This window comes from Triticum aestivum, chromosome 7D (assembly GCF_018294505.1).
Source record: "Triticum aestivum cultivar Chinese Spring chromosome 7D, IWGSC CS RefSeq v2.1, whole genome shotgun sequence".
Classification (NCBI taxonomy): Eukaryota; Viridiplantae; Streptophyta; class Magnoliopsida; order Poales; family Poaceae; genus Triticum; species Triticum aestivum.
Genome location: NC_057814.1, coordinates 61,189,486 through 61,205,959, shown reverse-complemented (window position 1 = coordinate 61,205,959; position 16,474 = coordinate 61,189,486). Strand labels below are relative to the sequence as shown.

General features: G+C 47.0%; 1 protein-coding gene across 1 annotated transcript; it reads right to left on the bottom strand.

Annotated features, from left to right (window-relative positions):
- Positions 1-2,483: 2,483 nt before the first annotated feature.
- Positions 2,484-5,686, bottom strand: LOC123168944 (cysteine-rich receptor-like protein kinase 10). Its single transcript, XM_044586807.1, has 7 exons — positions 4,839-5,686; positions 4,426-4,539; positions 4,063-4,247; positions 3,657-3,867; positions 3,255-3,495; positions 3,014-3,164; positions 2,484-2,924 (listed from the first exon to the last, which is right to left on the bottom strand). The coding sequence occupies exons 1-7, from the start codon at positions 5,632-5,634 to the stop codon at positions 2,622-2,624; spliced, it is 2,001 nt and encodes a 666-aa protein (XP_044442742.1). The 5' UTR covers positions 5,635-5,686; the 3' UTR covers positions 2,484-2,621.
- Positions 5,687-16,474: the final 10,788 nt, after the last annotated feature.

The window sequence follows — 16,474 nt, the reverse complement described above, 5'->3', positions numbered from 1 at the left end:
AACAGAGCTATTATTTACACATCTGTAGGCTATCGTTGGCAAGGGTGAGATGAAGGATAAGCGTTCTCAATGTGGGATTCCGTTTTGAGATTGAGGACGTGGACCGGTGGAGAAGGTACTTGAGCCATGTTTATTAGGTTATAAGGGTGATCTATTTTTTGATCCGTGTCGGTGTTCGCCGCAGTGTGCAAGCACACGAGTGTTGTCTGATCTTGTCAAGGAGTGAAGATGTACAACCCACAGCTTATGTGATTATGACATCATGAATGAGATGCCAATGTCTATGCCCGTCGGGATGTATGCTTGTCATGTTGTAGTGTTGTCCTATTGCAACGCACGGACGGACATTTGTGCTAGTACTTTGAAAAGGCCACAACTAAACATTATGCACTTACAAGACAATGGGATGTGAGATATAGGAATTGATATATACGCTTGAAAGCAGGGATAATTGCAAAACATTTTTTTACCCCTCAAAAAAACCCCGCGAATCTTTTTGAAAAACCGCTCACCGAAGCTTTACCGAGTGTATGCTGAGTGTAACACTCGACAAATCTGCCATGTGGCGCACTATGGTAGCCAGGTAGTATTTGTCGAGCACCTGCCTGCGACACTCGAAAGAGTACCACATGGAAGGCTTTGGGAGTGTGCCAGCTCGCAGGAAACCGAGTGCCGGGAACGGCACTAGGCAAACAAAAGGACACATGTCACTCTCAAGTGAATCAACCTTCGCCGAGTGTCGGGCACTCGACAACGAAGCTCGGCTCTTTTTTGAGTGTCCTGTCGTCGGTACTCTACAAACTTGAATGTCATGTGGCGCTCTCCAATGGATCGGCCTTCACCGAGTATTGTCGGGCCTTAGGTAGTCGACAAATGTTGGTGCCATGTGGCAAATGTCGTTCCGTTTGCTATTCATCAAGCCACTTTATTTTACCTAATCCACACGTCTAACACTTGGCAAAGGCTTTGCCAAGTTCCTCATGAAAGGAACCGGACAAAGCCTGCTTCGCCTGAAGGGTGCACGCCAAGCACCTTTTGCCGACTGCAATACTCGGCAAATCTTTTGCCGAGTGGATACGGCCCTTCGCCAAGTACACCGGATAGCCAACAAAGAAACAGATTCCAATAGTGCACATGATATGCAGACCGGACAGATTTGCTAGCTAGTTGGGTTAAGGAGCAACATCGCTTATTCTTACATACTACTTCCTCCGTCCCATAATGTAAGACAATTTTTTATCGGCTTACATTATGGGACAAAGGGAGTAAATCCAGGGGCATAATTGGGCCTGGGGCAGCGTGGCCCAACTAGTGTTGTACATCTAATAGGAATTTTGGTCAGATTTGTAGCCCTAGAGGCCCAGCCATAGGCGTGCTAACACAGCCCCATGCCTCAGCCCACACAGCTTCTCAACCCAACCGAGCCCCCAGCAGGCACGAATCGCCGAAGGAATCAATCGCTAGTGTTTCCATTTTCTAGGGCAAAAATCGCTAGCGTTTTCATCTCTCGCCTGATGCCGTTCGTGCGCCGCCCCACGCGTTTCCCTGCTCGACAGACCGGACGTCCGGAGCTCGGACTATCCAGATCATCTCGCTTTGTATCTTGGTTCATCTCGCATCATCGGAGCAGCCCTCCTATTGTGTCATCCTGTTCTGCTCCATCTCCGTGACTGGTTGATCGGTAATTTAGGTAATCTCTCTTGTTTGTCGTATCAACTAATCGCCCATAGTTCCTTTGTATGAGCCGAATCAATGAGGTGGTGGTGTTAAATTGAAGTCAATTTCTCTTTCTCTCTTTCTCCTTCTTTGTAAATACTCTGTTAAACAAAAATCAATAAAATGAGTTCAGGCTAGCCTTGCCCGCCGTAGTTCCCTCAAATAAAATAAAATTTGAAGTCAATTTTGGTTTCATTTTTATCTGTTATAATAAAAAAAAATAGAAACTCAAGATGTGTGGTATTTGGCCTTTTTTGAGGTATCTTTTTCAAGGTAGTGTTCATTAGCGTTATTTATATCCATTTATAGTTTTAGCCCTAGGCTTCGTGGTGGTGTTGTCAGGGAAATGATTTGGTAAGATGATGATATGGAATGTTTCATCCAGTGTATTGACTGACTTGCACCTGGATTGCATGAGTTAATTTTGGAATGAACAACACTGCACCATTCTTGTTGATTTGGATTCTTTCGACGCGTCGAAATTTCTAGCCACGGCTTGTCCAAATTTTGGCCTTGTTTGTGAGAAAGCCAAAACTTTTGGGTCTTCGCCGCAAAGTTTTTGGCCTTGTTTGTAAGAAAGCCAAAACTTTTGGGTCTTGATTCACGTATCCGAGGAGGTTGGTAATAGTTTTTAGAATTAATATTTTGATCCATTCGCACATATATGAGGAGGTTGATTTTTAGAATTAGTATTTTGATCCATTCGCACTATATTTCTACGAAAGCTTATAATAAACACAATTATGGTTTTGATTGACTACTTCCACAATGCAAATGCACTTCAATCCTATATGATTTAGAGAAGCATTTGTGCTTACATAACCCTCAAAATTATGTGGTGTACAACGTGTACTATACCACTGATTCTGCATTGGCTCAGTGAAAAAACACATGACACAGAAAAACTATCTAGGAGTTGCTACAGATATGGTCATATCATTAACACTGTAGGACCGGGTAGCAAATGAATCCTCTTCATCACCTACCCTTAGGTTGAAATATGCTGGGTGCTTTGGCTCCTGCAGGAGCATTGTCTTGCTGCTTAGCATTGCAGTAACATCCAACATGTTCGGTCGATCAGCCGCATTCTCTTGCACACATAGTAGTCCGAGGTTGATGCACCTCATCATTTCTACTGGGTGAGACTTGGGAGTCAATGACACATCAACAATATCAATCCAATTTCCCTCATCCCATAACTGCCAAGCCTATTTGCAATTTCACCATATAGTTAGGTACAATACTATAGGTTAATACAACATTTAAGTTCATGTTATATGGGTGTTTATGAACTCACATATCCGAGGAGGTTGATGAAACCTCCACATTGATGGCTAGCAGAATTCCTATTCCCACTAAGGATCTCAAGAATTAAGACACCAAAGCTGAATACATCGGATTTGATGGAGAATAGGCCCTCGGAGGCATACTCTGGAGCCATGTAACCACTAAAATGATGCAATATATATGTCAAGTTACTATATGGCTGATTAGTATATGAAAATATTTGCACGTGATCTAATTGATATAGAACTTACTATGTACCAACCACTCTTCTTGTGGTGTCTTCTTCCGTGTTATTTGAGCTAAATATTTTTGCCAGGCCGAAATCTGAAATTTTAGGATTCATTTCATTGTCCAAGAGAATGTTGCTTGGTTTAAGATCTCGATGTATCACACGCAAACAAGAGTGCTTATGTAGGTAAAGAAGTCCTTCTGCTATTCCTTCAATTATTGCAAGACGTTTGTTCCAATCCAATAAAGCTTTTCTACATTCATCTGCACATGATCTAAATGTTAATACATGGAGAGAAAAACATGTAAAGAGAGTGCAATTACGCACATAGGATTTCTAAAGAATATATAGTAACATATTTTCTATCATGTTTCAGGCATCATTGTTAAACAATATATAGAAATATGGGAATGCAAATATGTACCAAATATGTAGAAGTCCAAACTTTTGTTTGGCAAGTATTCATAGACCAATATTTTTTCCTCTCCTTGCGAGCAACATCCCAAGAGTCTAACCAAATTCCTATGTTGAAGTTTGGCTATGAGCTGAACTTCATTTTTGAACTCTAAGACACCTTGTCCTGAATGTGAAGCAAGTCTCTTGACTGCTATCTCCAATCCTTGAAGAAAATGACCCTAGGGAAACAAAGATGATATTATGCCTCAATCGTGTTACATTATGGTGCACAATTAATTCATAACTACTAAGTAATGAGCACAAGGAAATTAATCACAATTTCAATCAATATTCCTCCACAGTTTCAAATAATTGTTTCTCTTGATTAGAGAATGCGTGAGCATTATATAAAGTATGATGTATCATATATGTACCATATATACAGGGCCAAATCCTCCTTCTCCAAGTTTATTTTCTTCGGAGAAGTTACTTGTAGCTTCCAATATCTCATGAAAATCAAAAATTGTAAAGCCGGATAATGCTTCTTCCATATCCCATACTAGTTCTTGATCTCCTTCTTGCAACTTGTAACTACGATTTTCTCGTAGTATCTTTGTACCTGAAAAATTGGGAATTGACCCAACATGCCGATCCCCTTAATTAAATCTCTTTATATTTACCACATGCATGGAGTATGTGGTGAGCAACCTCCAAGCAATCAAAAAATCTCTTTATATTTAGCGGAGTACTACTACATATATAGTACATAGTAGCATCTCAGAAACTAATTTACCCACCATTTTTGTTCCTTCTTCCTCTGAGGCAACGACAGTAGACAATGACGCAGAAAGCAACCAGTGCTAGTGGAGCAGCTACACATATAGCAATTACCCAAGGCCGCGTTCCATGACCTTTAAAATTGGACATCCACAAATTATCGTACGGAGCAAAATGAATGAATGAATCTATTGTCAAAGCAAAATGAATGAATCTACACTCTAAAATACGTCTATATACATCCATATGTAGTCTTTAGTAAAATATCTAAAAAGACTTGTATTTAGAAAACGGAGGGAGTAGCGAACTACTGATAGCATGCCAACTAAATCAAGATTGTAACCACCACCAGCAAATGAATTTGTAACCTTAATTTCAATTGTGTTTGTGCAACGACGTATGGATGGAGACAGAAACCAAAGTGCACTCTTGCCTGTGGGAGGAGCCGGAGCGTTGGACGATGGACTGATCCGCCGCATGGGCCGGTCGAAGAACATAAACGCCTCGAACCTGACGTTGCAACGCAGCACGAAGATCCGTCCTCCCAGGCGCACGGACGTGGTGGCGTTGACCATGCCGATGAGCCGCTGGAGGCACGCCTGGCAGTCGCCGGCGGACAGGTCCGGCGTGCACTGCGCTAGAGAGTAGAGCGTCGTCGGGGCAGAATCCATGACCGCGGTGGCGTACCGCCTCGTCGTGTTGGCGGCCGCGTCTTGGGCCGTGGCGGTCAGCAGCTCGTGGACGCCAGCGGTGACGACACCGGCGACGCCGGAGATGTTCCCCGTGTTCCACGCCTGGAAGAGAGTGCCGTTCCCGGTGAGACTGGCCACTGGGTTGAGGAAGCCATCGTCGCCGGAGAAGCCGAGCACGCAGCCTGGTCTCTGGTCGTCGTCGTACTCGTAGTAGACGGTGGCGGCCTTGTCGCTGGGGCACGCCCGCTGCGCGTGCTGGAAGGAGGCGGCGACGCAGTCCCTGCACGCGGTGTCGCTGGCGAAGTCGCCCCGGCAGAGCGCGAGCGCGTGCACCGCGTCCGGGGATTGGCCGGCGGTGGCGACGGCGAAGAGCTGCGGGGAGGATGAGGCGTTGGCGGGGAGGGTGGAGGCGAGGGCGGCGAGGTTGGACTCGTAGGTGCCGTTGGCCACGTAGTTGCCGCCGCTGCCGCAGAGCTGTGCTGTTGCAGTTGCCGACAGCGGCATCAGCAGGAGCAGGAGCACCAGGACGCCCAGCATGCTAGCTACCCCAGCCGCGGCACGGCCGGCCGCTCGATTTCTGCTTGTCCTAATTGCCTTTGCTTGCTTGTTGCTTTCAGCGATCAGTCCAACAGTCCATAGATTTGAAGCCGTCAATCATCGGTGCCACCTGTTTACTTCATTAATTGTTTATTTATTTAGCAACTAAACTTTTTTCCTAAAAAAATTAGCGACTAAACTTTTCCGCGTGTAGGTGTTTTGTATAGATCCACATGCTTATCATTGTTTCTTTCTGGAGTCATCAAAATGATATCTTTTTAATTACATTGGCAACAATGTCGGTTTTTCATTTATGTGACATGTTTAGATATGTATACATTGTGACCACGTGCCACATGTAATAAGCAATTTAAATTAATCTAAAAAAAGACATGTACATTGTGAAACAGTGGGAAGGACGTGAATATCAGAGGGAGATTAATGGGAAAAGGATACCTGGCACGTGATCATGGAGCTCGTCCTACATTTCGCATTTTCGCATAAGAAAATCGTTTAGCAATTAAAACTCAATTAGCCTTTCCCCCAAAGCTTATTATCTCAGGAATTATAGCTTCCCCCCCTCAAACCGACCCATACTAACCCAAATTTTCTTTAAATAACATTGTGTTGCTTTCAGTATCAGTCCGACAATCCATAGATTAGAAACGTTCAATCGTCCGCGTCACATGTTTCTTGGACTTCCCTAGAAAACCGGTTTCTTGGATGAAATAATTCTTCACGGTGTAATGCTTCATTGTACAAATTGTTTTCATGGACTGGGTTTACAAGATTAGGTGGAATTCAGGGCGTCCACACCAAAAATCGGGACCGAATAGAACAATGAATAGTCCAAATGTCAATTCTCGATGTCACCTTCTTTAGTACTCTCAAGAATGAAAATTTCCATGGAAATTAATCCAACAGAACTTTCAAAAGTCAAGTCATGGCTGCCGTGGAAGAATCATTTTTTTCCTTAAACCTCTAACTAAAGAAAAGGAGAAAAAACAGAATATCCACCGGATCAGCCAAAGTATCTATCAACTGGTCACCATCTTCTGGAAAAGAAGATACGAGTGTTCGGTATCTGCATACTCTTCCTATATGGTCCAAATCATGTCTACATCAGCTAAATAGAAACAAAGCCGTGCCTTTGGGACACCGTGTCGTATGCCTTGTGGAAGTCCAGTTTCAGGAAAACTGCCTTGAGGTGTTTGGTGTGCACCTCATGAAGTGCTTCCTGAAACACTAGGACTCCATCAAGGATATATCGGCCCTGGATGAATGCCGACTGATCCGGGTGTGTGATCCGGTCCACTATTGGGGCCACCCTAATGGCGTACCCCTTCGCAAGGATGCGGAAGATGACATTGATCACCGTAATCGGGCGGAACTGGCGGTATCCGAAGCCCCAGTTACTTTGGGAATGAGGGTGATAATCCCAAAGTTCAGCCTGGTAAGGTCGATGGAGCCAACATAGAACTCCTCAAAGGGGGCCATCACCTCCGGTTTAATAGCCCCCAAGAAAGTCTGGAAGAACTTCACCGGAAGGCCATCCGGGCCAGGGGCCGACGATGGATTCATGCCCTTAATGGCCGCCCAGACTTCTGCCTCGGAGAACGGGGCCGTCAGGGCCACGTTGTCTGCCGGCGAGACACGTCTGTGGGCCGGCCAAATGTCGTGCGCGAGGGCCAGCCCTCCCCGATGGGAGGCAGAGAATAGGTCTCTGTAAAAGCCGTCTACATGGGCCTGGATGTCTTCCGGCTACTGCAGGAGGGTCTCTCCATCCCATAGGAGAGGGATGGAGTTACGGCGTCGCCGGCCGTTGGCGATGGCCTGGAAGTAAGCAGTATTGGCATCCCCCTTGAGGACCCAATTCTACGTACCCCGCAAGCGCCAGTAAGCCTCCTCGTCGGTGTAGATGACCGTGAGCGGGTCCTCTAAGTCGTATGTAAGCATCCATTCCTCGGCAGATAAACCCGCGCCATCCGCGCGGAGATCGAGGACCTGGATGGCCTCAAGGAGGGCTTTCTTGCGCTCCCGGATATCACGGCCCACGTTGGCACCATCCTTTCATGAATTGTCATGACCGCTTTGCACAGAAGTGCCAGGAGTCAACAACCGAGAGGGATCGATGGGGAGCCTCGCGCGCCTCCTGCCACCTAGCGACCACCGCCGCGGCAAACCCAGGCTGGCGTAACCAGAAGGTTTCAAACCGGAAGAGGGGTGGCAGGGGAGGTCGTTCGTTCTCTCAAGAGAGAAGCAGGGTAACGTGATCGGACCCAATCCGAGTGATCGCCCGGAGCGAAGCTAGGGGGCAACGAATGTCCCACTCAGGAGATGCGAAGACCCTGTCGAGGATAGGTCGGGTCGGCTCCGCTTGGCGGTTGGTCCAAGTGAATCTGGCTCCGACCCTATTGATAAGTCTCCAACGTATCTATAATTTATGAAGTATTCATGCTGTTTTATTATCATTCTTGGGTGTTTTATAATCATTTTATATCAACTTTATATCATTTTTTGGGACTAACCTACTGACCCAGTGCTCAGTACCAGTTGCTGTTTTTTGCTTGTTTTTTATGCTACCTCTTGAGCATGCATTGGTTTTTCCTTGAAGAGGAAAGGGTGATGCAGCAAAGTAGCGTAAGTATTTTCTTCAGTTTTTGAGAACCAAGGTATCAATCCACTTGGAGACTACACGCAAGTCCCTCATACCTGCACAAACAAATAAGAACCTTGCAACCAACGCGATAAAGGGGTTGTTAATCCCTTCACGACCACTTGCAAAAGTGAGATCTGATAGAGATAATAAGATAAATATTTTTAGTATTTTTATTGTATAGATTGGAAAGTAAAGATTGCAAAATAAACGGCGGCAGAAATAGCAAGTTGACGGGAAACTTATATCATGGAAAATAGACCCGGGGGCCATAGGTTTCACTAGTGGCTTCTCTCAAGATAGCATAATTATTACGGTGCGTGAACAAATTACTGTCGAGCAATTGATAGAAAAGTGCATAGTTATGAGAATATCTAGGCATGATCATGTATATAGGCATCACGTCCGCGACAAGTAGACCGAAACGATTCTACATCTACTACTATTACTCCACACATCGACCGCTATCCAGCATGCATCTAGAGTATTAAGTTCATAAGAACAGAGTAATGCATTAGGCAAGATGACATGATGTAGAGGGATAAACTCAAGCAATATGATAAACCCCATCTTTTTATCCTCGATGGCAACAAGACAATACGAGCCTTGCTGCCCCTGCTGTCACTGGGAAAGGACACCGCAAGATTGAACCCAAAGCTAAGCACTTCTCCCATTGCAAGAAAGATCAATCTAGTAGGCCAAACCAAACTGATAATTCGAAGAGACTTGCAAAGATATCAAATCATACATATAAGAATTCAGAGAAGAACCAAATATTGTTCATAGATAATCTTGATCATAAACCCACAATTCATCGGATCTCGACAAACACACCGCTAAAAGAATTACATTGAATAGATCTCCAAGAGAATCGAGGAGAACTTTGTATTGAGATCCAAAGAGAGAGAAGAAGCCATCTAGCTAATAACTATGGACCCGCAGGTCTATGGTAAATTACTCACACATCATCGGAGAGGCTATGGTGTTGATGTAGAAGCCCTCTGTGATCGATTCCCCTCCGGCGGAGCGCAGGAAAAGGCCCCAAGATGGGATCTCACGGGTACAGAAGGTTGCGGCGGTGGAAATAGGGTCTCGTGGTGCTCTCGGATGTTTTGGGGGTATATGAGTATATATAGGCGAAAGAAGTAGGTCGGTGGAGCCACGAGGGGCCTTCGAGGGTGGGGGTGCGCCTTCCCCCTGGGCGCGCCTCGTTGCTTCTTTGACGTCCGCTCCAAGTCTCCTGGATTGCGTTTGTTCCAAAAATAACTCTCCCGAAGGTTTCATTCCGTTTGGATTCCGTTTGATATTCTTTTCTGTGAAACACTGAAATAGGCAAAAAAAACAGCAATTTGCACTGGGCTTTTGGTTAGTAGGTTAGTCCCAAAAAAAAAGTGCATAATAAAGCCCATTAAACATCCAAAATAGATAATATAATAGCATGGAACAATAAAAAATTATAGATACGTTGGAGACGTATCATTTTACATCGCAGAAAATGAATATCAAACGGAGTCCAAACACCGCGTGTCGGTGTACAAAAAGAGAGGCGCACTTTTGTACCCCTTTACCTGTGCACGGGCAGTCGGAGCCGCGCCCATGGTCACACCAAGCAGATAGGGGAGGTGAGCGAAGGTAAGACTGAAGCCCAAGACAATCAGAGCAACGCCAAGGCCGAGACCACAAAGAGCGGAGGGACGAAGCAGGTTCCCCCGGCAAGGGCCTCAGCAGCCCCGGCAAGACCCTTGCCGGGGCAGCTCGCCCCACACCAATAGAGTGAGCCACCCTTGAGCCCACGGTCCCCAACGCCATCATCCACGTGGGGCCAGGGCTCGGGAAGGCACCTCTGTGGTGGCATGCAAATCTTTGTGAAGACATATTCAAGATCAGATGAGGATTAGAAGCGACGATCCTCGGCAAGATCCTTGCCGAGGAAGGCCACCAGACCCCCGGCAAGGCCCTTGCCGGGGACGACAGCGCGCCACGGCAAGACCCTTGCCGGGCCACACGACAGGACCCTTGCCGGGCCACCCGGCAAGGCCCTCACCAGCGACGCCAACAGGGCCACCGCCAGGACCACGCCAAGAGAGCTTCCACCGCCGTTCACATGCAGCTGCTAGCCCAACCAGCTAGGCGGGCACATGCGTGGCAACATGCAGCTCCCAGGCCAACTCATTGAGCGCTTGCGTGGCGGCATGCAGATCTTCGTGAAGGCTCCACCACCGAGCCAGCTCAGCTGCCTGCCTGCCTACATGGCACTGCATACCTCACTGGCCAGGGCGCATGTCAAAGTGAGGATGAGCGGCGACGGACGGGACGGGCCTCGCCCCGTCCCCAATGAAGCAAGGGGGCACCTAAGCTACGCAATAAATGCGTCTTGTCCTGTAATACGAGCGATAAGCTCAGGGTACTGTACGCCTTTCCACCTCCTGTGTGCCACTGTGGCAGCCCCTTCCGACTATAAAAGGAGGCCCATGGCATACTAGAGAAGGATTCGGCTCTTTCGAACCACGCACTGACCACAGCTAGTTCAAGAGCTCAAGAACTCACTGAAATACACCCACCAAAGTAGGACTAGGGTTTTACGCATCCTCGCGGCCCGAACCTGGGTAAACGATCCTTGTGCTGTCTACTAGCCCTGCTCTTCCGCAACCCCGCGCCCCGGCAACCGTAGTAGGGATTCTTGTGATCCCATAGGTGTCGTTCCACACCGACACCGCGAAACTGTTTGGAGAATTTTTATGGACCAGAACACCCAGGATGGGCCAGAGCAGCACCTGGGGGGGTACCCCTGTTGGGAATCGTAGCATAATTTTAAAATTTTCCTACGCTCACCAAGATGCATCTATGGAGTCTACTAGCAACGAGGGGAAGGGAGTGCATCTACATACCGTTGTAGATCGCGAGCGGAAGCGTTCCAATGAACGTGGATGACGGAGTCGTACTCGCCGTGATCCAAATCACCGATGACCGAGTGCCGAACGTACGGCACCTCCGCGTTCAACACACGTACGGTGCAGCGACGTCTCCTCCTTTCTTGATCCAGCAAGGGGGAAGGAGAGGTTGATGGAGATCCAACAGCACGACGGCGTGGTGGTGGATGTAGCGGCTCTTCGGCAGGGCTTCGCCGAGCTTCTGCGCGAGAGAGAGAGAGGTGTTGTAGGGGAGGAGGGAGGCGCCAAAGGCTGTAGGTTTGCTGCCCTCCCTCCCCCCACTATTTATAGGACCCCTTGGGAGGGGGAGCCGGCCAAAACCCATCTAGGGTTGGGGGGGGGGGCGGCGGCCAAGGGGGGGAGGGGTTGCCTTGCCCCCCAAGGCAAGGGGGAACTCCCCCCCTAGGGTTCCCAACCCTAGGCGCATGGGGGGGAGGCCCAAGGAGGCGCCCCAGCCCACTAGGGGCTGGTTCCCTTCCACTTTCAGCCCACGGGGCCCTCCGGGACAGGTGGCCCCACCCGGTGGACCCCCGGGACCCTTCCGGTGGTCCCGGTACAATACCGATAACCCCCGAAACTTTCCCGGTGGCCAAAACTGGACTTCCTATATATAATTCTTCACCTCCGGACCATTCCGGAACCTCTCGTGACGTCCGGGATCTCATCCGGGACTCCTAACAACTTTCGGGTTTCCGCATACATATATCTCTACAACCCTAGCGTCACCGGACCTTAAGTGTGTAGACCCTACGGGTTCGGGAGACATGCAGACATGACCGAGACGCCTCTCCGGTCAATAACCAACAGCGGGATCTGGATACCCATGTTGGCTCCCACATGTTCCACGATGATATCATCGGGTGAACCACGGTGTCGAGGATTCAATCAATCCGTATGCAATTCCCTTTGTCAATCGGTATGTTACTTGCCCGAGATTCGATCGTCGGTATCCCAATACCTAGTTCAATCTCGTTACCGGCAAGTCTCTTTACTCGTACCGCAATGCATGATCCCGTGACTAACGCCTTAGTCACATTGAGCTCATTATGATGATGCATTACCGAGTGGGCCCAGAGATACCTCTCCGTTTACACGGAGTGACAAATCCCAGTCTCGATCCGTGCCAACCCAACAGACACTTTCGGAGATACCCGTAATGCACCTTTATAGTCACCCAGTTACGTTGTGACGTTTGGCACACCCAAAGCACTCCTACGGTATCCGGGAGTTGCACGACCTCATGGTCTAAGGAAAAGATACTTGACATTGGAAAAGCTCTAGCAAACGAAACTACACGATCTTTTATGCTATGCTTAAGTTGGGTCTTGTCCATCACATCATTCTCCTAATGATGTGATCCCATTATCAATGACATCCTATGTCCATAGTCAGGAAACCATGACTATTTGTTGATCAACGAGCTAGTCAACTAGAGGCTTACTAGGGACAGGTTGTGGTCTATGTATTCACACATGTATTACGATTTCCGGACAATACAATTATAGCATGAATAAAAGACTATTATCATGAACACAGAAATATAATAATAACCATTTATTATTGCCTCTAGGGCATACTTCCAACAGTCTCCCACTTGCACTAGAGTCAATAATCTAGTTACATTGTGATGAATCAAACACCCATTGCGTCCTGGTGTTGATCATGTTTTGCCCTAGGGAGAGGTTTAGTCAACGGATCTGCTACATTCAGGTCCGTGTGTACTTTACAAATATCTATGTCTCCATTTTGAACACTTTCACGAATGGAGTTGAAGCGACGCTTGATATGCCTGGTCTTCCTGTGAAACCTGGGCTCCTTCGCAAGGGCAATAGCTCCAGTGTTGTCACAGAAGAGAGTCATTGGGCCCGACGCATTGGGAATCACCCCTAGGTCGGTAATGAACTCCTTCATCCAGACTGCTTCCTGTGCTGCCTCCGAGGCTGCCATGTATTCCGCTTCACATGTAGATCCCGCCACGACGCTTTGCTTGCAACTGCACCAGCTTACTGCTCCTCTATTCAAAATATACACGTATCCGGTCTGTGACTTCGAGTCATCCGGATCTGTGTCGAAGCTAGCGTCGACGTAACCCTTTACGACGAGCTCTTCGTCACCTCCATAAACGAGAAACATATCCTTAGTCCTCTTCAGGTACTTCAGGATATTCTTGACCGCTGTCCAGTGTTCCTTGCCGGGATTACTTTGGTACCTTCCTACCAAACTTACGGCAAGGTTTACATCAGGTCTGGTACACAGCATGGCATACATAATAGACCCTATGGCCGAGGCATAGGGGATGACACTCATCTCTTCTATATCTTCTGCCGTGGTCGGGCATTGAGCCGTGCTCAATTGCACACCTTGCAATACAGGCAAGAACCCCTTCTTGGACTGATCCATACTGAACTTCTTCAATATCTTGTCAAGGTATGTACTCTGTGAAAGACCAATGAGGCGTCTTGATCTATCTCTATAGATCTTGATGCCTAATATGTAAGCAGCTTCTCCAAGGTCCTTCATTGAAAAACACTTATTCAAATAGGCCTTTATACTTTCCAAGAATTCTATATCATTTCCCATCAATAATATGTCATCCACATATAATATGAGAAATGCTACAGAGCTCCCACTCACTTTCTTGTAAACACAGGCTTCTCCATAAGTCTGTGTAAACCCAAACGCTTTGATCATCTCATCAAAGCGAATGTTCCAACTCCGAGATGCTTGCACCAGCCCATAGATTGAGCGCTGGAGCTTGCATACTTTGTTAGCATTCTTAGGATCGACAAAACCTTCCGGCTGCATCATATACAACTCTTCCTTAAGGAAGCCGTTAAGGAATGCCGTTTTGACGTCCATCTGCCATATCTCATAATCATAGTATGCGGCAATTGCTAACATGATTCGGACGGACTTCAGCTTCGCTACGGGTGAGAAAGTCTCATCGTAGTCAACCCCTTGAACTTGTCGATAACCCTTAGCGACAAGTCGAGCTTTGTAGATGGTCACATTACCATCTGCGTCCGTCTTCTTCTTAAAGATCCATTTGTTTTCTATGGCTCGCCGCTCATCGGGCAAGTCAGTCAAAGTCCATACTTTGTTTTCATACATGGATTCTATCTCGGATTTCATGGCTTCTAGCCATTTGTCGGAATCCGGGCCCGCCATCGCTTCTTCATAGTTCGAAGGTTCACCGTTGTCTAACAACATGATTTCCAGGACAGGGTTGCCGTACCACTCTGGTGCGGAACGTGTCCTTGTGGACCTACGAAGTTCAGTAACTTGATCTGAAGCTTCATGATCATCATCATTAACTTCCTCCCCAGTCGGTGTAGGCACCACAGGAACATTTTCCCGCGCTGCGCTACTTTCCGGTTCGGAAGGGGTGACTATCACCTCATCAAGTTCCACTTTCCTCCCACTCAATTCTTTCGAGAGAAACTCCTTCTCTAGAAAGGACCCGTTCTTGGCAACGAAGATCTTGCCTTCGGATCTGAGGTAGAAGGTATACCCAATAGTTTCCTTAGGGTATCCTATGAAGACGCATTTTTCCGATTTGGGTTCGAGCTTTTCAGGTTGAAGTTTCTTGACATAAGCATCGCATCCCCAAACTTTTAGAAACGACAGCTTAGGTTTCTTCCCAAACCATAATTCATACGGTGTCGTCTCAACGGATTTAGACGGTGCCCTATTTAAAGTGAATGCGGCAGTCTCTAAAGCATAACCCCAAAATGAGAGCGGTAAATCGGTAAGAGACATCATAGATCGCACCATATCCAATAGAGTGCGATTACGACGTTCGGACACACCATTTCTCTGAGGTGTTCCAGGCGGCGTGAGTTGTGAAACTATTCCACATTTCCTTAAGTGTGTACCAAATTCGTGACTTAAATATTCTCCACCACGATCTGATCGTAAGAATTTTATTTTCCTGTCACGTTGATTCTCGACTTCACTCTGAAATTCCTTGAACTTTTCAAAGGTTTCAGACTTGTGTTTCATTAGGTAGACATACCCATATCTACTTAAATCATCAGTGAGAGTGAGAACATAACGATATCCTCCGCGAGCCTCAACACTCATTGGACCGCACACATCGGTATGTATGATTTCCAATAAGTTGGTTGCTCGCTCCATTGTTCCGGAGAACGGAGTCTTGGTCATCTTACCCATGAGGCATGGTTCGCACGTGTCAAATGATTCGTAATCAAGAGACTCCAAAAGTCCATCTGCATGGAGCTTCTTCATGCGCTTGACACCAATGTGACCAAGGCGGCAGTGCCACAAGTATGTGGGACTATCGTTATCAACTTTACATCTTTTGGTATTCACACTATGAACATGTGTAGCATCACGTTCGAGATTCATCAAGAATAAACCATTGACCAGCGGGGCATGACCATAAAACATATCTCTCAAATAAATAGAACAACCATTATTCTCAGATTTAAATGAGTAGCCATCTCGAATTAAACGAGATCCAGATACAATGTTCATGCTCAAAGCTGGCACTAAATAACAATTATTGAGGTTTATAACTAATCCCGTGGGTAGATGCAGAGGTAGCGTGCCGACGGCGATCACATCGACCTTGGAACCATTCCCGACGCGCATCGTCACCTCGTCTTTTGCCAGTCTCCGTTTATTCCGTAGTTCCTGATTTGAGTTACAAATATGAGCAACCGCACCGGTATCAAATACCCAGGAGCTACTACGAGTACTGGTAAGGTACACATCAATTACTTGTATATCACATATACCTTGGGTGTTGCCGGCCTTCTTCTTGTCCGCTAAATATTTGGGGCAGTTCCGCTTCCAGTGACCACTTCCCTTGCAATAAAAGCACTCAGTCTCGGGCTTGGGTCCATTCTTTGACTTCTTCCCGGTAACTGGCTTACCGGGCGCGGCAACTCCCTTGCCGTCCTTCTTGAAGTTCTTCTTACCCTTGCCCTTCTTGAACTTAGTGGTTTTATTCACCATCAACACTTGATGTTCTTTTCTGATCTCTACCTCAGCTGATTTCAGCATTGAATATACCTCGGGAATGGTCTTTTCCATCCCCTGCATATTGTAGTTCATCACAAAGCTCTTGTAGCTTGGTGGAAGCGACTGGAGGATTCTGTCAATGACCGCGTCATCCGGGAGATTAACTCCCAGCTGAGACAAGCGGTTGTGCAACCCAGACATTCTGAGTATGTGCTCACTAACAGAACTGTTCTCCTCCATTTTACAGCTGAAGAACTTGTCGGAGACA

Bases quoted from the DNA above. Each gene is read 5' to 3' on its own strand.
- LOC123168944 (XM_044586807.1), bottom strand. From the start codon at position 5,634: ATGCTGGGCGTCCTGGTGCTCCTGCTCCTGCTGATGCCGCTGTCGGCA. The intron at 4,248-4,425 runs GTGGGTAAATTA...CCAATTTTTCAG, and splicing joins AGGAAGAAGGAACAAAAATG to GTACAAAGATACTACGAGAA. The intron at 3,496-3,656 runs GTACATATTTGC...GATCATGTGCAG, and splicing joins TTTGGACTTCTACATATTTG to ATGAATGTAGAAAAGCTTTA.